Below are 22,305 nucleotides of genomic sequence, written 5' to 3' on the forward strand. Positions count from 1 at the left end.
CGTACTATGAGAAGAGAAGCCCTGAACTACATACGCTAAATGCAAACGATGTTTGATTTGACAACATGCATGCCCACCGGATCATGTAACATGTAGAAAAACATAAAATAGTATTAAAACAGTACAAAACTCAAACAGGGATGAGTCATTACAAAATTACCACAGCATTCCCATTGTCACTTGAAAAACAAAACAAAACAATCTGGAAACTGAGGCCACCCTCACGCCAGACTGAGACTCACCAACGTCCAGGATTATTTGACCGCAGTTGTAAAAGTTTCTCTAAATTTAATCACATTGGCTTTACATGGAAGATTTCCGCACCTCCATAATCACTTTGGTGATAATGTGTTGGGAGGGAACTACAGTCATGATCTTTTCTTCCTCTTTCTCATCCTTCGTCACTGCTGGACATGCCAGGAGTTGTCTTTAGGAGCACGAGAGACACATTGTGAATATAAACTTCATTCCCATGGACTCGGGTCAAACGGTATGTGAAATTTGGGGGTGCGTGCCTCCAAATTTCACAGATTGATCTGTTTGTGCAAATAGAGTGAGAACAGGGAGGGTGTTTAGTGTTTTGTTTTTCAGAGTGTGAATTGTGCATATCAGCAGTTTGGAGTCATTCTGTTGTTTTTTTTTTGTTGTTTTTTTTGCAGCCGAATCATCACCATTTGGCTGCTGACAACCTCGCCTTTCCAAACTCAATTGGAAAGACATCTGGGTCACACTTCATGGATAAACCACCGCTGCCCCATGCAGCACCCAAACTCAGATAGTCGGTCACCATGACACTGACCCATAACTATCTCACCACAGAAATTTGGTGCATATTTAAAACAGTGGGTGACGTGTTGATTTTATGTCACATCGCAGTCGCAGTCTGGTGCGAAGGGGAGGTTTATAACTTCTGCTATAAGATACACTAACACATTTAATTTAGTTTGCTTCTAAGAAGTCAGTTCTGATCGAGACGTTTTAGAAAAAAAACACACATTTATAATCAGGTTACTAACAGTATTCTCCAGCAGTGGTCGTTTTGAATCATTACAAACTGAGATAATATAAAACCAATAAATGTCCAGTGTTTCTTTTTTTTTTTTTTGTAAACCTTACAGTGAGCGAGGCGAGTGTCAGAGCAAGCGGTCCTTTGTAAACTCAGGTATTTCTGGCACCATGCAGACCTGCAGGCTGCCTGGCTGATCCAGGGCCAGACCAGGGCGGCAGGGCCGGCCGCCTCGCTGCGGGAAGGAACCCAACAACTGGCCACTGCGGGCGTTGTAGAAAGACAGGCATCCCAGCTGCTGATCCAGGAGGGTTCCCACTCGCTCAGGACTCTCTGTGACGAACACGGAGGACTGAACGTCGCTGTGCAGTAACTGATACCTACAGCTGGTCAGAAAGAGGAATGTAAAGGCTTTAGACTCAAATCATAACAAGGAGTTTCTTCGTAATGAATAACGGTTTTCCTCTGCGCACCCTGATGGTCCAGGACTGCACTGCAGGCACCACGAGGAGCTGTTTTCCCCGAGTGAGCAGTTCAGATTATCTGCACTGCACGCTACTCCAAGCCTGTAAGCTGGACTTTCTGACACCAGTGTCTCCCAGTAGTAGATCCCTCGTGAAGGCAGCAACTCGCCCAGGATGGACGGACACCTGGAAACAAACAAACCGTGGCCAGATGAGAATCTCCCTATACTGGCTGCGGAAAGCAGCTGTTTCTGGGTTACGCTTACTCCTCGTTTGAAGCGCGGTGAGCATCATGGGAGTACTGCAGCGTGGTGCGATCATCTGACAGCTTCAGAGACGGGTGAGCGGAGGACTGTAGCAGCTGGAATCTGGTCCCTAAAAAAACAAGACAGATGTGAGCGAAATACGTGGAAATGAAACGGCCACAAATAAACACAGAGATTTGAAGGCTTTCGCACCTTTAGTGGAGACGAGTGCGGCCTCACTCTGCTCGCTGGCGCCAGCCTCGTTCACAGCTTTGATGTAAAACAGGTAGTTCTCATTCGGCTGCAGGACGACCGTCTGCTCACACCCTTCGATTCCCGCGGTCGATCTGAAAACACGCCCCCACACGCAGCACATGCATTGGTTTGACATGTATGTTCTGTATAATAAAATGTAGCAGAAAAAAAATTGCACTGTAAAGAAACAGTGCCTTGCAAATGTATTCACACTTCCTAAAGTTTTCCACTTTTTGTTGGGCTACAACCACAAAGGTTCACTTTGTTTAATTGAAATTTAGTGTGATCGACCTTCACAAAAAAGAGAAATACTGAAAAACTGTTTATTAGAAAAACAAAATGTTTTAACTTTTTGTTTTGTTTTGTTGCAAAAAATCTGAAACATTTGTCTTGAACGTGTCATTAGTAACCCTCTACTCTGATACCCATAAGTAGTTTAATCTCAGTATCAATCCAGCAGGGCGATTAATTGTGCACTTCACAAATCCGATGTTTATGTTCAAGAAAGAACAAAAGAACAGAAACTTTAATTTAATCCAAATGTTGATTTCAAAAATATTGATTCAGGATTCGCTGAATCGATCCCCCCGCCCTCATATTTCTATTTGTAAAACCAATTAAAAACCTTGCATATCATTTTCTTTCTACTTTGTGTTGATCAATGAGATAAATTCCCACATACATAGAAGTTTGTGGCTGTAATCTGACAAAATGTTTGAGGAACATCAATATTTTGGTTCTATACCCAATGATGGGCACCAGAAATGAACCGTTTGAGATGTGTGTCATTCCCACCAACAGACCCCCACCTGAGTCCCTCTCCCTCCAGTTCGTACTGTCGGCAGTACTCCAAAGTGTAACTCAGTCCTGGAGACGGATTAGTTGAGCTCCACCTCAGCGTGGCGGAGTCCCACATGACGCTGCTGCGCTCGGTGTCGATCACTGGCACGGATGGAGCTGCCAGAAAACAACAACATCAAGGCTTGAAATCGCATTTCAAAATATTCAAGAAGCTCTTTCCGGTGAAAAAAAAAAAAGCATTAAAGAGCAGTTAAGAGCAGTTTTATAAGCCCAAATGAAAATAAAAGTAAGCTTCAAGATGTGCGCTAACCTGTTGTGAAGATGAGTCTGTCACTGGGCAGAGAGCAGCCAGAGTAGTTGACGGCCATCACCCACACCTTGTACTTCCTGTCAGGCTCCAAGTCCTCCAGAACGCAGTAGCTCTCCTTCACCGTCACGCGGTATTCCTCTGACACAGCTGGAAGCAGTAAAATCCACCAATGGAAGTTTAGTTAAAGTAAAAAAATAAAAAATAAACTTTGCCACTAACTCCCCCGTTCTCACCTCCTTGTGGCTCCTCCACGCAGTAGACCTGAAAGCAGTCTATGATGTCTCCCGGACTGACATTCCAGTAAACAGCGACGCTGCTGCCGGAGGCTGAGCCGCGCTCCTGGGGCTGCAGAGTGGGCCTCTGGGGCACTGAGGGAATAACACCATCAGTAACTGGAACTAATGCATCACAGACAGAGATATGCAGAAGACACGTCTGCAGAGAGAGCGAGAGAGTTAAAGCAGGGGCTACCTGGAATCCCTTTGCGCTGTGCGAGGTTTGAGCTTGAGGAGTTGGTCTTGGTGTAATCCTCGAACACCAGCAGTCCCTTAGGGCCCAGCTCCAGCATCAAGGCCGAGTCCAGAGCAGCTTGGAGTCTGTCCGTACAAAATGCTTGGAGTCAGCATGAGTTAGTTTGTGTTTAGTTTCTGAAAGCCGGACTTTTCGTAGTCTGTTTAAGTGATTTCATTAGGGGCTCTCTGGGTCTTTATCTGGGTGTTTATCAAAAAAGAAAATCTGCAAAGATTTAACACAGGACCTAAGAGAAGGAAGCTCTCAGCTTGTAGCTCTTTGGTGCTAAAATGTTATTATACATCTATCAATGTTGTTATCTTTCTTTGATTCAACAAAACAGGAGGAAAATAAATGCCCTTCAGACAAAATACTGTAAAACAGTGCCTAAATATTTAATTTAAAAGGTAGATAAGTGTCTGAATGGTGCAAATGTCAGAGGAAATTAAATCAGTACACTGTGTGTCTTGTGGAGCTGAACAAGTTGAGCAAGCCTCGAAAGTTGGGAGGCTTGCAGTCTTCTGTATAGCTTCTTTTTTTTTCCTTTTTTGCTAAAAGGATCTTACCAATTAATTCAAAAAGCTAAAATCTCTATATACTTGGAGGCACAACAAAAAGGATTAATCAAGACTTTGCACAACACTTGGTTCATACCACATGTAAGATTTGCATGTGCAGAGCAAGAAACAGTGTAAATACCTTGCGTGAATGTCTTCTGGTGACTGTTGGGAGAAAAGATTAAAGATCTTTGTTACAATGCTTGAATCATTTGCCAAACCGATAAATCCAGTCAAGCGAGTGTCCAGGACTTACTCTGGCGTCCGTCTCCGCCTCCCTGGCCGTGGTCTCCAGAGTGGCTTTGGCCGAGTCTATGCTCTCCTGGTAGGAGACGATCTTGTCGTACAGCTGCTCCAGCTTGGCTTTCTTCTCCTCCTCCATGCTGATGGACATGGTGTTGTACTGCTCCATCACCAGAGCCATCATCTCCTCGTTCTGCGCCCGCATGGCTGCCTCGCTCTCCGTGAACTGGTCCTGGACAACAGGAGAGTCGAGAGAGAGAGAGAGACAACGTTTGGATTCCACCGGCTCGCATGGCGACCAGCTGCTAAAAATGCCGTACCTCTACAGAGTTGTAGGCCAGCTCTAGCTCGGACACCAGGTCCTCGATGTTCTCTGATCTGGCTTGAAGCTCTGAGATCCAGCTACCCAGAGTCTCCTGTTAGACAAGATCAAACATGTTCTGTTCCTAGGAGAACACATTTTGTTTTATTACATTTTATGTTATTATAATATACTTTTTTTGGGAGGGTGGGGGGGTTATTGGAATTTAATGTGAAGAATCAAAGCAAAGTAGTGCAAAACTACCAAGACAAGGTAAAAACTCACAAAGTAAAAATCTCCATAGTGACTCTGGGGGAGCTGCTGAGATTCACAGATTAAGTAAAATAATCAGTTTTTTAAGACAAGTATTAGTAATACACTTTGCAAATCTGATCATTATGGAAGAGGGGCAAGAAGGAAATCCGGACAAGTCAAATTTAAACTTCACCATAATCATGTTGAAAAACATAGCAACCCTACAAGAATATGTTTTGGTCAGATGAGACCAAATTTGAATATGTTTGGCCCAAATGAAAACACCTTGTGGTGGGAGAGTAAAATTGCATGTCACCTTCAACAACACGGAACACGTGGAGCCAGTGTCGTGTCTTTCACAAACGGAAACAAAGAAGCCGGTGATGGGATGATGAAAGGTGCAAATGCAGGCAGACATGAAATAAAACCTGACAGATGCTTTAGACCAGGGGTCTCAAACTCAATTTACCCAGGGGCCACTGGAGGCCGAGTCTACGTGAGGCTGGGCCTCATAAAGGATTCCACAAAAAACATTAAAAAAATATCCTCAAATGTCATCAACATTTAATTATTTCTCCAATACATGAACTGCAGGCTTTGGCTTTGACAAAGACATGATGAGGGTGTGACAAAATTTAGGGTGCATTCACACTGCAGCCTGAAGTGACCCAATTCCAATTTTCTGTCAAATCGGATTTATTTATTTATTTTGCCGTGCAGTTCACACTGGCACAGATATGCGACGTGTATGCGTTCTGCAGTCTGAACGGGCAAACGACCTGAAAGTGTCCCGCATGCGCAGTAGAGGGCGCAATAGCGTCAGCGTTCTCAGTGTTCTGCCAACCGCCATAAAAACAAGCAATGCTCGGTGTTTGCGGAAGTAAACATGGAGGCTAACGGTGGAGATTAGTTAGCCTCCATAACTAATCTAGTTAGTTGCGCAGTTGAATCGCAGTTGAATCGATTCAACTGCGATTCAACTATCCGCAGTTGAATCGGATAGTATCGGATATGGGTTACATTTCAGACCGTTATGAAAAGATCAGACACAGGTCGCATTACGTCAAAAAAAAAAAAAAAATCGGAATTGGGTCAATTTATTCTGCAGTGTGAACACACCGTAAGTTTATTCCACATGTCGTCGCTCTTGTTCTAAGTTTCACATTAGTTTTTAGCCAGCTAGCAACATATGGAGAAGGTCTGACGCGTGAAGTCATTCGTGACGCTTCTACTTGTCACAACAGCGCGGCGGATGACTAGCAGCTCTGTAGCAGTCGCTTTTCTCTGCGTTTGATCGTGTATTTGTTAATGGTAGAAAATACTGGAATGGCGACTCCAGGGAAGGGGAACTGGCACCGAACTGTTCCATCATCCGCCACACTATTGTTACAAGCGTACTGTGCATGAAGTCAGTGTAGCTTAGCCAGGCACGAATGTCAGCCATGACGAGGAACGGCGGGCGGGACTTCCTTCAGAGGTCCGCTCACCCTGTGGGCCGCACTAATATTATACTTTCATATCACGGTGGGGGCCACGAGGCATAGTTCTGCGGGCCGCGAGAATGAGACCTCTGCTTTAGACTGAGGGATGAGGTTCGACTCCCACCAGGAAAATGACACAAAATTACAGCCTGAGCTAAAATAGAATGGTGAACATTACAGCATCTTCAGACGGTTGAACGACGAGTTCAAAGATGACGTTCACAGATGCTTTGCCTCCAATCTGTCTGAGCTTTGTTGTGAAGAAGAATCAGCAAAAACATTCTGTCTTTATGCTAGTAAATCTGGTAGAGATGTACCACAAAAGACAAAAAAAGGGCTCTGAATACAAATGCACATCTTAATGCACCACTTCGTGTTGGTTGTCGCATGAAATCCCAATGGTAGGAGTATAGAAACTGTTGAACGGCGCTACCTCCTAGGACTGAACCCATTCCAAGTAATCTGTAGCTTTAAGTTGAATCGTCAGGGTGGGGCAGAGGCAGCGGGAATCCCCCTCACCTCTCGAAAACAGGCAGTTCACATTTAATGAGGCCAAGCTCCGGACACTGACCGCCTCATCAGCAGGAGTCCACAGGAGCGTCTTCACAGGCTACACTGAATGAGCGAGCCTGCTTTCTCTGCCTGTGTTAAGAGGCGAGGGAGGAGAGAGTCCATTCTCTGGCCTCAGAAAACTGGCCCGGATTCAGATTTGCTGAGTTGTTTTGGTTAACTTGTCGGGATCGGTTTTCTGCTATGTGGAGGGTCTGAATGGGCTGCACTTCTTTTCCGCTGCGTTGCAGCTTTGATCTTTTTCCTCGGTTGCCGTCAAGCTGTCAGAGTTTCACATAAATACAGCGTCACATAAACACTCGGCCCGGTTCAAACATCATCTGGAAATTATACGTTTGCATCAGCTTCCTTTTCTTTCATTTACTCTCGATTACGCGATGAAATACAGCAGGGATGCAATTGGGACCTGCTGATTGCAGGGTCACGTTTCGTGCAGCTGTTTTGCAGAGTCGACGCTTTCGCGGATTCTCGGTTACACGCAAAATCCTTTTTCTCTGATCGTTAGAAGGTGTAGTCATAAATGCAAAAAACGTTTTTTTTTGTGACGCCTTGCTGATCATGAGACAGAAAACAGTGTGTGTGAACAGATCGCATGTCAGTCGCTGCTTCCTAATGTCACACTGAGCCTTTTCATCCATCAAAGTGGAGCTTTGCATCATAACAAGTCAATGTGTTGGCTGCAGTCTGAAAGCTTCCTGAGAGTGTCACAGGGTCAGTAGATGACTTATCTGGGTAACTTAAGCCTAGTGAATTATGTGATGACCCAAACGTAGCCCTGCTAACATGCACATTACTGACATGTAATAAAGTAAAGGAAATGTGTGATAAACCGCTATTTGCAAAAAGACTGCTTATATTCTGTTCCATTCGTTGTAGCATTGCACAACAAATGCCTGGAAAGTTTGGACAATATAAGAATTTTTTTTTTTTTTTTATTTCCAATGCAAAATCATCTAGATTGTACATAAAACTCAACCGCTCTCTGCGTGTGCCTGTTGAGTTTCCAGTCTACAATATAAACACCTTGAACTGATTGGATAGCAGCTGACCAATCAGAAGAGAGCTTGTTTTGCTGAACTCAGTTTGCAGCTGTGGGCTTAACGTGCCCTGTTGACTACTTTAACTTTACATTGAGAGAAGCCAGAAAGAGCTAATATGCTCACCACTTAAAGTACCTAAGCAGTGGAGCTGCATTTACATCCACACTCACAAATGCACACGTTCATAGACTAATACACAGATTGGCAGGCAATCTGGGTGCTGAGTGCCTTGCCCTGAGGCACTTTCTCATGTTGCAGAGGAGGAAACTGGAATCAAACCCACAATCTATTGGTTGCAAGAGGACTATTCCCACAATGGGCCACATTCATTTTTAAATAAAGAGTAAATTGTGCAGAGCTGACACTGAAGGAAAAAAATATGTATTTTTGTGGGATTCTGTAGAAAAAAACAACTGGAAGATTAAACACCATAGCCAGAACCTCCACTAGAAACAAGTTACCTTTTATCACTCTTTTCAAATAATCAAAGGTTGTAAAAAGAAAATTTAATCCACCTAGAATTGTCATTTGTTTGCATTAAATTAATTTGCTAGTTTTAGCTATAGTTTTACATGTTTTAAACTAAGTCAATTGGAGTTTAACATATAGCAAATCCTGGGAAAGTTGTATGTCGAGTACTGATGGATGTGGACAAACATTAACGAAAAAAATAACTGAAGAGATCTCCAGTGTTCTGGTTATTGTAAAAGAGTCACATACCTGCACATACACAACATTAAAAACATTCAAAATTATTAATCCAAATCCTAATTTGGGCAAAACACTCTGACTGATATGTGAGATATGAGCTGTTAGGTTTTTACTTTGAGTTTACAGAGTAACCAGATATGTGGGCAAAAAAAAAAAAAAAATCCAGATTGTAGAATCTCTATTCACAATCCAACAAACTCTCCTCTGATTGGCGAGTTTGATTCATGTAGCATAATTCCATCCATCCTTCCATTTTCTAACATCATTGTCCCTCAGTGGGGTTAGGAGGGTTGCTGGTGTCTATCTCCAGCTAACGTTCCGGGCGAGAGGCAGGGTACACCCTGGACAGGTTGCCAGTCTGTCACAGGCAGAGACAGACATGGACAAACGACCATGCGCGCACACACACACACACACACACACACACACACACACACACACACACACACACACACACCTAGGGAGAATTTTGAGAGGCCAATTAAACTGACAGTCATGTTTTTGCTCTGTGGGAGGAAGCTGGAGTATCAGGAGAGAACCCATGCATGCACAGGGAGAACATGCAAATTCCATGCAGAAAGACCCCAGGCCAGGAATAGAACCCAGAACCTTCTTGCTGCAAGGCAACAGTGCTACCAACTGTGCCACTGTGCAGCCCCCTGTAGCCTAGTTATTATTTTTTATTACATTGCATGGATTCATGTTAATAAAGGAAATCTGAAGTAATCTGGTCACTTCCTGTCTTTTGTCTTCCTGCTGTCAAAAAGTAGAAAATGTAAATCTAACCCGAAATAACTTCATATCCACGGTTTAACCCCTTTCACTTACCTTGACATCCTCATAGGCCTTTTCCACTGAGCAGACCTGGTGGTCGAGATGTTCTGCAGATTTGCACTGGTCCTCTAGCAGCAGACATCCACAGGTGCGACAGAACCAGTCCATGCCCTGCAGCTCAGCAGCCAGGCGGACCTGACTCTCCTCCTCTGCATCAATAATTTCATAATCTGCCTCATAGAGCTCGTCCTTCTCTACCTCCGTCTCCATCTTCTCCTCAGGTCTCTGATGGGACTCATCATCTTGTTCTGTCTGGTTCGCAGATTCAAGAATATCTTTTGCATCTTCCTCTCCGATCATTTCATATCCAAAGTCATCCAGCGCTTCTTCCTTACTTTCAACAACAACTGTGTCACTTTCCTCCTTAATTTGTTCTGCATCTTCACTGTGCAAATCAAGACATGGCTCTGCTTCCTCTTTAGGAAGGTTTATTTCTGGTTTGTCCTCCACCTCCCGTAGGTCTGTTTTTTGTTCTGATTCTTCTGCATGTACATCATCTCCACGAAGCTCGGATAAATCCTCCTGAGGAGTGAAGCTTCTCAGCAGGGAGTAAGGGAGTTTGTCCTCTTGAGTCTCCAGCTCCTCAGTGCTGGCTTCTTCTTCAGGTACAGAAGGGAGTTTGTCCTCTTGAGTCTCCAGCTCCTCAGTGCTGGCTTCTTCTTCAGGTACAGAAGGGAGTTTGTCCTCTTGAGTCTCCAGCTCCTCAGTGCTGGCTTCTTCTTCAGGTGCAGGTGCTAAAGGCTTCAAGTCCAACTCATTACTGAAAAGTTCTTCTATTTCTGCGACTATTGGCTCTTCCTCGACTTGAGGCCCCGGTGCCTGAACTTCAGATGAGATGTCAGGTTCAGGAGTAGAAACCGTCTCTTTAATAATGTCCTCTGACCACTTATCAATCTGTATGTCCATCTCTACAGCCTGTCCTTTGGGAACAAGGAGGATTAACTCATCACCTATGTTCACTACGTCCTGCACACAGGTCTTTGAGTCCTCTCCAGACAGTCTAGTTGTGAGTTCTGCTGTTTGTCGCAGGTTGTCTGATTCACAGTCAGTTGTGTTGTCTTGCTGCGTCTGGTGATGTTTGTTGGTTTCTTTGGGCTTTGCAGGTTGGGCTATTTCCCCTGAAGTCTCAGTTTCAACTCCTGACTCCAGATCAGCAGCTGCAGGCTTGCTCTGCTCAGAAGATTCCTCTGTTAGGGGCTTGAGATGATCTTCTGCCTCAGGAGCGAGCAGTATCGCCTCCATGACCTCCTGTACATCAGTCTTAACTTGGTTGTAGATCTCTTCGTCATTCATTGCTTTCTCCATCACCTCCGCCACTGTTTGTACTGCACAGTCGCAGTCAGTGATGACTTCTAGAGGGGCCGCATCTGCAGACACTGCTTCTTTGTCCTCATGTGCAGGTACTTCAGAAGATGCCTTTGACTCTGTGAGGAGTTCAATTGAGGTGAGTGCTGCGTCTCCAGTTTCTTTCACTTCAGCTGCTACTTCAGGTGGGTATTTCTCATCAGCAGCCCCCGTCGTTGACTCAACAGGGGCTCCTTCTTCACACGGGCTCCTTTCCCTGGTTTCTGTCAGTACAGTGGGTTCGGTGCTGGCTGGAGGATCCTCTCTGCTCTCAGGTAGAGTCGACGCTGTCGTGTCTGGTGTCACCTCAAACAGCTCAGACACGTTTTCAACCTCTATTTGTTGCTCACATGGCGGTTCTGTTTCAGAAAAACTTTGCTCAGTGACCGTCTCATCTCTGCCCTGTGAGGTTTCATCTACTTTTGTTTCCATCTGAGGAGTTTCGATTGATTTTTCTGTGCTTGGCTTCATTGCCTGTTCCTCTTGTTTACTCTCCTTCTGATCCACTGATTTAGTCTCCTGGCAAGGCTCTTCTGGGATTTCCCCTAAACCTTCATCATGAAGTATCACTGATGATTGTTTTTCTTCTGTTTCTGTTTGATGTTCCTCTTTCTCTTTCAGTATTTCACTCCCCTCCTGTATCTTCACTTCATCGCTTTTTATAATTTCTGCCTCTTCTTCATCTTTTGCTGCTTTGATTAAGCATCCTGTCATTTCAAAATTACTTTGTGGCCACATCATCCTCCCCTCAGCCTTATCCTCTGATGACTCTGACTGAAGGTCCACCGCTGGTGTTTCATCTTTCAGCCTGAACTTCTCCAGGTACCCATCCGCCTCATCTGAATCTGACAGCCGCCTCTTGTAGGATTTCTCAGACGCCATACTCTCCGCCTCCGAGTACTCCTCGTCACTCCTTCTCTTCTCCCCCACAGCATCCTCGTAGAGGTCAGAGTACATGAAAGACATGGCAGTGGGCTCCTCCAGGAGAATGGGGTCAATGATCTTGGGGGGCCCCGGGGAGATAAAAATAGGAGTGAGAGTGGTCTCTTCGCTTTCAAACAGCACCAAACCACCATCCACCATTGATCGCTGGCTCTCACGTCTTGATCTCATCCTTTCAATGCCTTCCTGCTTCTCCTTCAGTGCCTCTATGGGAGGTCCTTCTCCATAGAAGACCTCATCCAGGTGTTCCTCAACTATGTCAGCATCTGTGACAAACACAAAAGAGTCTTCGGACACAGAGGCACCATCCTTGGTTGCCTCCTTTAAGGTTTCCTGCTGCTCCGTTTGGGCTTTTGCAGGCGACTTCTCCTCCTCTTGCTGTAGCTGTGGAGTTTCCTCTCCAGGTATCCCCACATCCAAAAGGGTGAACTTTTCAATGTAGTCGATGTCAGCAGTGCTCTCTGTCTCTGATGTTGTGGATCCAAGCAGTTTGTCCGGCGATGGCTGCGAAGTTTCTTTTGAGGCCTATGGAGAGATTAAGACGACTCAAACACAGAAATACTTCCTCATGTTTAGATCCGCAGCATGAATAAAGCAAAGATAAAAATATCTCAGCTACTTACCTCAGCATGATCCGGTGTCTGCTCTGCTTCCAGCTGGTCCCTGTGATGTGCCCAGTCATGCTGGTTTCTGGACCTGATCTTCGGAGTCTGGTCTAGATAAGACAAATTATCCTGCAGGTCTGTAGTCTCCTCCTCATCCACAGTGGGAAGTTTGGACGGCACTCTGATGTTGAGAATCTCATATCCTTCAGATATCAAACTGAACAGCTGCTGATCTTTGGATTTTATCTCTTCCAAATCTTCCTCTGTTGGTGTTTTCTCCTCTTTGATGTTAGGGAGTGAAACCTCCGCCATCTCTGGTCTCTCTACTCCCAAAGCTGAAGCTGACCTTGAACTACCAGGTCGGCTTAACCGGTCTCCCAACCTGCTGCTTCTTGCCCCGGATCTCGTCCTCCTGCGGACCACTTTGTCCTCATCGAAGACAATGGTGATCTTCCCCGCACCTCCAGAACCTTCCATGCTGTAAGCCTCAGACGTGGAACTCGCCTCAGATGCCCAGGGTGTAGAGCAACGGCTGGAGGCCGTCTCCCAAACGATACCGCTGTCCTCACTCTGAACTGTCACCATGGAAAAGGACGGGTCCACCATGAGGCACTGGAGTTTGGGCTTCACAGACTGGTCCTGGATGACTTCTCGCAGACTTGAAAAAGAGAAAAACGGACAGAGTCAGAGGCGGGAGAGCAGGCTGTTTGTGCCATTCAAGTGCAAGAGGAGATCTTTCTGGCTCTGCTCTTGGAAATCTGAGCAGAGAACAAACTAATGAATCAAATCAAAACACATTTGAGCAACACTGAGCTGGATTCATGTCTTGCAGCTTGACAAATATGAGGTGAAAACTAGGTAGCGCATAATTTTGCTTCTTAAGAGGATTACTCAAGCATTGTAGAGCTGCCGTGTTGGGTCAAATGTCCAGAGCCAGGCTGCCAAAGTGAGCGGTACTACAAAAACCCTGCACCCTGAGCTGTCCCCTGGGCTATGAATACACCTCGCCCCTTGCTGGGTTACGGTAAGGTGACGTCCACAAAACGTCATTCATGTAATGTTCGAGAAGAGATACCTGGCTCTCTCAGATACACCCAACAAGCCAGTGTCTTCCACTATTTATGACAAGGCAAAGTCAGTTCAAAGCATGATAAATGAAAGGTGAAACACTGGGGTGAGTCGGTGTTGCTGACACTAGTGTTGTTACACATTACGCAGTAATTGTAACAAATTGAAAACACCAATGTCTCATCTGCAAAGATAAGAGAAACCTCTCAACACAAAAACTAAGTGACCTATTGGTGAGGTTTGTCAGCAAGTAAATCCGGCTTAAAAAGTACCTGTTCTGGAGTTCTTCCACTTCGTCTTCATCATCCTGGCTGAGAGCTTCATCCTGAAACTCCTGCAGCTCAGTCATTTCAGAGTCCAGACTTTCAGATTCCTCCATTTTGGTAATTTTCTTTGGATCTCTTGCTTTAAGCCCTCCGAGGTTTGGTTTTTGTGTGTTTTGGACTACAGTTATTCCGAATTGGGAGGTGGTCTGTCTGTTTGTGTCATTCAAAGTTGTGAGCTTCGTCTCTGACTCAGAGAGGGACAGAAATAGCGTGGGGTATGAGAACAGGGGAGTGTAGATAAGAGAGGGCCAAAGGAGACATAAAGAAAGGCTGTAATTAATTAGTTAATTAAGAAAAGCACACCTGCAGGTGGCCTGAAGGAGAGTCCCAGATTTTCAGATGGTAGAACAAGTCTTTTATGACGCTGCACCCTTGTGAGGTCCAGTGGCTCATGGCCAACAGAGGTAATGCAGCTTTAAATTCAAAACTCCCCGTTGGCCAAGTTATAAATAGCCTTTGTGCTGAAACTGTACCTCTGGTCCCCTTGCTGCTGGTGAGATGGGGTACTTCTCAAAAGCAGACACATGTTTTGTAACATATCTGCCACCTAGCATAGCTGGCACTATGCTGGAGCCATAAAATTAGGTTTAATAAGCTGTCAAACCACCGTAAGTAGAAACAATCAGCTAACTGCCTGAACTAACTTGACAGATGATGACTCATAAGATTGCCTTTCCTCAGACACACAGCACCATGCAAAAGTATTCATAACCCTTTAAATTTGTCACCTTTTGTCAAGTTACAGTGACAAACTTTGATGCATTTTAATGGAGTTGAGACCAGTTGATATTTATCAAGCTTGCCAAGAGAGCGTCTACAACTTCTCCAGGATATTACAAAAGAATTTAAAACAATATCTAAAGCACATCTGGCCTCAATTAAGATCAGCGTTGATGTGTTCTACAGCCAAAACCAATGGTGATCAAAGAGAACATAAAGGTTCATCTCAAATTTATATTCAAATATTCAAACATGACTGACTTGTAGCAGATGGAGCCATGGACTTGGTCCCTCAAAAGAAAAACCTGAAGGATCAGCATCAGCTTGTGACCGTTAGCTTATCTACATGTTTTGATCGCCTGTCAAGTTCCCCACTGTGGACAATAAAGGGTAATATTCTACCCTATAAGACTTATTGAGACTCATTGAGAGTTATCACAACTGCTAGATTGGGGAGATTTGTATCCTTAAACAATATACTAATTTAAAACTGTTTTGTGCATCTACTGTGTTATCTTTGTCAGATATTAACATGTATTTAATGATCTAAAATGTTTGTTGCCAAAAACTTAAAAAATAAATTTTCATGGCACTTTGTAGGCTAGCTTAGCTGCAATGTTTCCATTAAATTACCTGTTTAAGGTGGGTCATTATCAAATTATATCTAGTATAAATATCGATATGTCGTGTGTTTAGTAGCCTGGTTTTGTTAAGATGTCCCCATGTAGTCTGGAGCTGTGGTTGAGAAGATAAAAAAAATCACTTTTTCTTATCACTGTAATGATATATATATATTTTTATTTTGACTTTATACAGTCATCCCATTTTGTGGAAACCAGATTGAGCAACTTTGCATCAGCATCTATCTAGTTGGTGAAATACACAAAGGTATCAAATTGATTTTTGGCACTTCTACTAACATAGTTATAGTTTATACAAAAAAACAAAACAAACTAATTTATATGTCCTGGGAGACTTTCTTTTTTTTTTTTTTTTTAAATAAACAATAAAATTCCACAAAGCACAAATGCGCTTTTGCTCCCCGGAAAAATGGAAATCAAAAGCAATAACAAAATCAAACAGCAAGAAATATTTATATTCAAATTCTTTAAAATGTAAACTGGTGTGTTTGTCCCAGAAAATCTAGAAAGTATCTGAGACTCAAACCCTTCACAACAGCTGGAAGAGAAAGACACACATGAGGAGCGACAACCTTAAGAACCGTAAAATCCAGAACAGTTTCAATGATGAGCACTTTGTGGTCGTTTTACCTCAAACATCACAGAAGAGCTCAGGAGAAAACGCAGGGCATCATTAACTTATAGCAGGAAAAACACAACAATGTCGACGTTGGCTTATAAAAATAGAAAGCAGGCTTCGACATCACCAAGTTATAGAAATCGTCGGCATAACGCAGATTCAAATAATTGTACTCAGAAGGATGACGTTGAGAACTGCTGCAAAAACAGGATAAGCTCAGAAGAGAAGACAACGTTAAACCTTCCACTTAAGCCCTTCTTACATGAGAGAAAATATCATTTCCATCCAGGAAACCAAAAAAGTAGCAGCTGTATATAAAAATAAAAAAAACGGTTATCTTGCTCTGATTCTCCATTTTTAGCGACTGGACGTTGCCTTCATGTGTTCTGGTTTACCTTCACTCAATGTTTATTGTCTTTTTGCTGCATCAGAAACTGCACAAACGTGGCGGCAAAAACATTCAACCGTTAAGACCATTCAGTCCTCCTCTCCTCTGAGTCTGCGCTCCGGAGCCGCTGAAACTTTCCTCTGTACAACACCGATGTTTTTCATCGAAAGGCCAGTCAGCTCATCTCCTCGCCAACTCCTCGTTGATGATGGCTCTCAACGCCAGGATGGAGGCCAGGTCCTTCCTCTCGTTCAGCATCTGGTACGACTGAGCAGACAGAGAGAGAGAGGGAGAGAGAGAGGAGAGATAGGTCAGGAATGTGGTTAAGAACAGAGAACAATTTAAGGAGTCCTGATTAATGTTATCTACCTCAGAAAAGCACTTTTTAATGGCATCAAACTTAATCTTTTCATGGACGGCTCTGGCAACATTACTCCCCTCGAATGGCTCTGAAACAGAAAGATTTACTGTTTTATATATATATATATATATATATATATATATATATATATATATATATATATACACACAGACACATGTTGGGTTATATATATACACAGACACATGTTGGGTTTTTTGCAATGTTTCTAATCTGGGTCACTTTGTTTATGTTGAGTCACCTCTGACTGGTGATCTGCAGATCTAAATACTAAATAGTTAGATTTTTTTTTATTCATAAATGCATGGTAACTAAAATGTCATACTACAGTTTAATGCACTTTAATAAGAAAAAAATCTAATAATGTTCAGAGGCAAAAGTCTCATGCATAAATGTTGATAAATCTGTCTTTGCTTTATTTGACTATTTATTAAAGTACAGGTTTATTCCAATAAATCATCATCTAAAGGTTCCTTTATTCCAGTCAGTGCAAACTACTTTCAGGTTACAGCTAAAGTATAACAAATGTTTTTCCTCCACATAATTTTCTATTAACTTGCTTAGATACTACATTATAAAACAGCCATTTTATGCAATGACATGTTGTGACTCGCTCCTCGTCACAACGGTCAAGTCAGTAGTCTTCCTCGTGATTGTTTAGGCCATAATTTAAGATTTCTGTATCATAAAGTCCTTTATTTGCTCAAATGTTATCCAGTAATTTCCTCAGAAACTAAATTTTGGGTTTTCTTTACCTATAAAGATGAAACCACAAAAGTTAACAGGAGATTCTGTGTCAGATAAATGTGGATAAAACAAAAGATTTTTACTTTTTGAAAGAAAGTACTGGAATGAAATTTACTTTTTGATGTTATTCTAATTGAAATGTTGAACTTTTAAATAATTAAACAAACAGAAAACTGACAAAGAACATTTCTGGAGTTCAGTTCTGTCTGGATACCAACGAGGTCTAGAGATTTTTGGATTTAGTTGCATTTTTAGCCTGCAAAGCATCAGAAATAAAATGTCGGGTTTGAAATTCATCTCTAGTCGTGACGCCCGCAGCACGGCACGGCCATGTAAACGTTTACCTTCCACACATATGAATTTGTTTCTCCACTCTTTAGAATTGGTCTTGGGCAAAATTGTGGCCTGGCGCACAGAGATCACCTGCTTGTCCCAACTGCAACACATCAAATCACAACATGGCTGCTGTTAGAGCCGATCTGGCACCGAGGCAACGGTCGTCATCATTCAGCATCGGTTAGCGGACTACGAGGTCTGCAGACGGTCAAACTCTCCAGGTTCACATTAGCTCCTTTCACCTGCATAAAAATTAAAAAGGTGCCATGCGCCTCACTTCATCTTCTGCTTCAGCAGAATGATCTCGCACTGAAAAGGTTTGAAAATCCAACCTTTAAATGGAGTAAATTTGTTCATTAGGGAAAACAAATGACATTAAGAAAGAAATTTCTTTTTTTTTTTTTTCCACAAAATAAATGTTATTGAACCATTTTGTTAAATTTTGCCTAAACGTTGAGCTGATCAGGGTTTCTAGGGACTCCATAACCTAATGTGTGAATATGAAAGGACAAAGAGGTCTTTCTTCTTTAAACCACTCTTAAAGGTTGGAAAGAAAAGGGAATGTGCCGTTCAAGTCAGGAAAATGTGTGTTGACGTCTATAAGTCAGGAAATGGGTATGGAAAATATATACTCAATTAATTAAAAAGCTTAAAATAACCTAAACTGTGACAAACAAGGCCAGGTTAGGACTCAAGTATGTGGAAAAATGATTTTTAAAAAATAAAAAATTCCCATTGCCCACTGTTAGAAAAGTGAGGCAAAGATTCGTTGTTCACATGCCAAACACTTGATTGCAAGCCTGCAAAACTTTACCGGCACTTTAACTCGAGCTGTGTGCTTTGGTCAAATGAGAATAAAACTGATCAAAACAAATGACCAAATCAGCAGAAACAAAATGAACCTTCTCTAATGAGCATCCTAGTCCCTACAGCTCAGACCTAAATCCTGTAGAAAGCTGACGAACAGAAAACAGAAGAAACGATGCAGGACTGGTTGATCTGGAGAGAAGTTAAAGGAAAAGATCAAGTACCATCCTGCAGGTAACAGAGGGTGTGTGAAGAACTAACATCAACGCTACTGATGTCAAAAAGAATCATTTTTTTAGCACTGGGTCTTTACGCAAAACAACGAATGCTCTCAAATTTAAGGAGGATTTTCTAAATCTTTCAGTATGAACGTTTATTTAAAGGTTGCTATTTATGTACGTCTTTAACAGAGGTTACAGTAAATTGTTATATTTGTTGTTCTGATCCTGTACAAACACCAGTCAATGTGTGGTCATGCAGCAGGTTTTTAGTTCAACTTTTCAAACCTGGCTTGGCACATTCTGCAAATACACGGATCATGTATGTCATGTTGGTGCTGTATAAGGCCAAAGGTCCCACCTGCTGCTGCCCCTCAGCCAGAAACATAAAACCAGAGAGGAGGATGCAGGAAGGTGAGGACAGACGGAAGAGTCGAGAGGGGAGGAGAAAGTTGGCAGGGAGAGATGAAGAACGAGATGAGGAACGGGAGCGAGAAAATGAGCACGGGGTCCATGAGCCTCACTTCAGCTCCGATACCTGAACCGCGTGGCGTAGTATCTGAGGAAGCCCAGCAGCAGCTCGCCCAGAGACGACTGGTTTGTTGAGGTATAGGGCCGGACGTGTCTGGGTCCGTCTGGAACCTCATCTATGTCCATGAGCGGATCGAAACACTCCTGAAAAAAAATCAGGACGCAGGACAAGAGGGTCACAGCTGAAACCTAGACATAACCCGCTTATGTAAATACATCGACATGACTTAATTTGAGTTTACTAGACTCAAGAGCTGACAAATACGCACTTCAAACTTACAGGGTGAGTCTTTTGAAAAGATGGGAGGACAGGTTGTTCAAGAGCTGGTAAGAAAACAAGATGTTGTAGTAGTTAAGACGGGCCTTATGTCTGAAAGGACAAAGCAAACGTCGGCTTTTTTTGCATGTGCGGCTTCACTGACTCTGGAGATAGTGAAGGACCATCAACACCAGCGTGTAGCTGCTCAGCGTCCCTTTGCTGGCGTCGTTGATCTGGTGGTGCCGCGCCCACTTCTTCACGACCAGGATCAGGGGCCTAACCCTGACGTCGGCTGAAGGAGTCAACGCAGACACAGTTAGCCAAGCGACACTTTCCCAGTCACAAAAGGCACGGCTGACCACTTCACCCACCGTAAGCGTAGGTTCTCAGCAGGAATGTGTTTCTGATGCCCACCGTGTTGTTCACATTCAGGTCGAACTCCAGAAAACTAACGTGGGGAGGATTAGGATGGACATAAGCTCATTCAGGATAAAAGTGTGACGCAAACACGAGCAAGTAACTTACGCCTCCTACCTGCCTCTCTCTTTGAACTTGAGGATGGGAACTTTAGCTTTAATCAGCTGAATCCTCACCAAATACGCTGCACGTCAAAACAGAGATCACAAGACTTACAGATGTGAGAACCTCAAAGTACTTGAAACTTTAAACTAGGTGAACAGCTCCTCCTAGTGATCTTTAAAATATCTCACCTATCAGTTCAAAACATTCATCAGTTCAAAGTATCAGAGAAGAAGGATAGTGAATATAAAAGTGGAGACATTTCATATTTTATTTGTGAAACATTTTGAATTCCACAGCAGATCCACTCAATACTTTATGGTCAATATCACATAAGGTCTTGAGAACGTAACCTTACAAAATGTGGAAAAAGTTCAAGTGGGGGGTAAATATTTTGGTAAGGCGCTGAAGAAATACAGTAGGTAATGTAAAATTAAGAGATTGCAGAAGAAAGACAAGATGGTTTTAGAACAAAATGTAAAATTATATTGCCTTACAGAGAGACCTGAAATCCCTTTGGAGTTGACGAAGGACATCCATTGGATGGGGGCGTCTCTGAAACAGGAAATGATTTGTCATTTGGATCAAAACAAACAACGTAAGGTTGATGCAAACGTACATTTCCCGTGACCACAAGACAGAGGTCAGCATCGCTGCTCCGGCAACCCAGTCCACTCATCGAAGATCCGGTCAGGTACAACCGCGACTCTGACAAAAACACAATTAATGAAAAAAAAGAAGAAAAAAAAAAGACAACGACAAAGTACGAGGAAGACTATTAAATCCATTTGAACCAAACCTGGGAATTGTTTCTGGATGTCAACTTGTAGCCGAGCTCGACACGCCTCCTTCCTGTCCAGATCTGAAGTTTGTTGCTGGCAGGCCTCAAACAGGTCCACCATCTGACCGCTCAGCTGGACACACAAACACATTCGACATTAACCGAGACTAATCATTTCTCAACGGAAACACCTCCAGACTTTACAAAGGTCAGGTCTACCTTGTCCTTGACGAAGACCCGAAGGCTCGTTAGGTTTTGTGGTTCGGTGAGCACCTCTGTGTTCGGAGGACTGGAATGAAAGCGTTCAGACCCCACTGGGGCGAACGTTGAGGGCTCTCCCACTGCCAGGTTACTATGAGGAATCCATGTTGGAGAGGAGGTCGGAGACGGGTTGAGGCGTTGGCGTTTGACAGCACGAGCACTGTGCTCGTTATAGTGCCTCCTGCAAGAAGCAGAGGTCAGCATGGGCAGAGGTCATTCACTTCTAAACGAATGATACTTACTTGCGCCCGTGGTTTACACCGGCTGGGGGTGGAGGTAAGGCTGCAAAGACGGGCGGTGCAGGCTGCCATGTATAAGGAGGCAACTCCACTATGTTGAGAACATTAAAGCTGAAAAAAAGAGAATGGATAAATTATTATTCAGAGCATAAAATATCAAACAAAATAACTGTACATGTGAGGGGTTAGTGAAAGTGTCACTTTTTTTGTTTGTTTTTGGCTCTGTGGTGCAAAACAAGACAGACAGTGAATCACATCCATATTTGGATGTGTGTGCTAGTAAAGACCCCTGTTTGAAGATTGTGCACAAGTGATGGGTAAACATACGACGCCAAATATGGGAAGCTATCTGTTTGCCATCTGTAACCTATAAAGAAACACACTGTAGGAAATGGGAAATCGATTGGATAACTTAGACAACAGTGGGAAAACAATTGTACTCTGAACCTGTTCGGCGTTTCCCTACGTTGGGCTCACCTGTTAGCAGCTACAGGTTCTCCGTGTTGGTAGTCACAATACCAGGGGGCTCGTGGCGGAGGGTACGGCGTATTACTGGAGGCTCCCCGCCGCGAAAGAATCTTGTTGCGGTGAAACATGCCGACGAACTCCACTGAGCTCTAACATCAACTTTGCTGAAGTTTTAGAGAGAACAAACAAAACATCCAACGGAATCAACTGAGGCTGAGGAAAAGCCCGAACATGTCTAATTGTAGTCAACTCTGAGAAAGCAAAGATATGATACCTAGGAAACCGAAACTCGCCCTGCCTGTGTTTGTGAAGCTAACTGGCCTCTGAAAGAAAGAAAGAAAAACTGAATGAGATGTAGGAGAGGAGTGCATCAAAGCTAATCTGTCACTAAATGTTTAAAAACATTTAGTTTTCCACACTCATACTTCCTGTAACACTTACCTGTAACACTTAAGTCCAGATCACATGTAAACAAATCTAACCTGCTTAAGAACTTCCGCGTTCATCTGATGACGTAACTGAAA

The 22,305-nt window shown here is 43.4% G+C and overlaps 2 protein-coding genes across 4 annotated transcripts; both read right to left on the reverse strand.

Moving 5' to 3' along the window:
* Positions 1-1,087: 1,087 nt before the first annotated feature.
* On the reverse strand, positions 1,088-14,381 carry cmya5 (cardiomyopathy associated 5). The gene is made up of 14 exons (XM_014992853.2): positions 13,815-14,381; positions 12,493-13,132; positions 9,578-12,394; positions 4,712-4,807; positions 4,405-4,623; positions 4,291-4,313; positions 3,553-3,677; positions 3,315-3,449; positions 3,082-3,228; positions 2,780-2,927; positions 1,929-2,062; positions 1,737-1,845; positions 1,480-1,656; positions 1,088-1,392 (listed from the first exon to the last, which is right to left on the reverse strand). Exons 1-14 carry the CDS (start codon positions 13,919-13,921, stop codon positions 1,134-1,136), a joined length of 5,136 nt encoding a protein of 1,711 aa, XP_014848339.2. The 5' UTR covers positions 13,922-14,381; the 3' UTR covers positions 1,088-1,133.
* Positions 14,382-15,366: 985 nt separating this feature from the next.
* tent2 (terminal nucleotidyltransferase 2) lies at positions 15,367-22,305 on the reverse strand. Of its 3 annotated transcripts, XM_014992857.2 has the most exons (16): positions 22,223-22,298; positions 22,056-22,104; positions 21,791-21,945; positions 21,317-21,424; positions 21,033-21,255; positions 20,832-20,946; positions 20,652-20,740; positions 20,530-20,587; positions 20,048-20,114; positions 19,885-19,961; positions 19,677-19,805; positions 19,535-19,578; positions 19,262-19,398; positions 17,707-17,798; positions 16,606-16,685; positions 15,367-16,503 (listed from the first exon to the last, which is right to left on the reverse strand). In XM_014992857.2, exons 3-16 carry the CDS (start codon positions 21,907-21,909, stop codon positions 16,417-16,419), a joined length of 1,425 nt encoding a protein of 474 aa, XP_014848343.1. In that variant the 5' UTR covers positions 21,910-21,945; positions 22,056-22,104; positions 22,223-22,298; the 3' UTR covers positions 15,367-16,416. The 3 variants fall into 3 exon arrangements, with proteins under 3 accessions (XP_014848343.1, XP_014848344.1, XP_014848346.1); XM_014992858.2 differs by lacking the exon at positions 22,056-22,104 and having other exon boundaries at positions 22,223-22,305; XM_014992860.2 differs by lacking the exons at positions 15,367-16,503; positions 16,606-16,685 and having other exon boundaries at positions 17,719-17,798; positions 19,248-19,398; positions 22,223-22,300.

Source organism: Poecilia mexicana, unplaced genomic scaffold (assembly GCF_051168715.1).
Source record: "Poecilia mexicana isolate PSO_F unplaced genomic scaffold, ASM5116871v1 scaffold_9, whole genome shotgun sequence".
In the NCBI taxonomy this organism is placed as follows: Eukaryota; Metazoa; Chordata; class Actinopteri; order Cyprinodontiformes; family Poeciliidae; genus Poecilia; species Poecilia mexicana.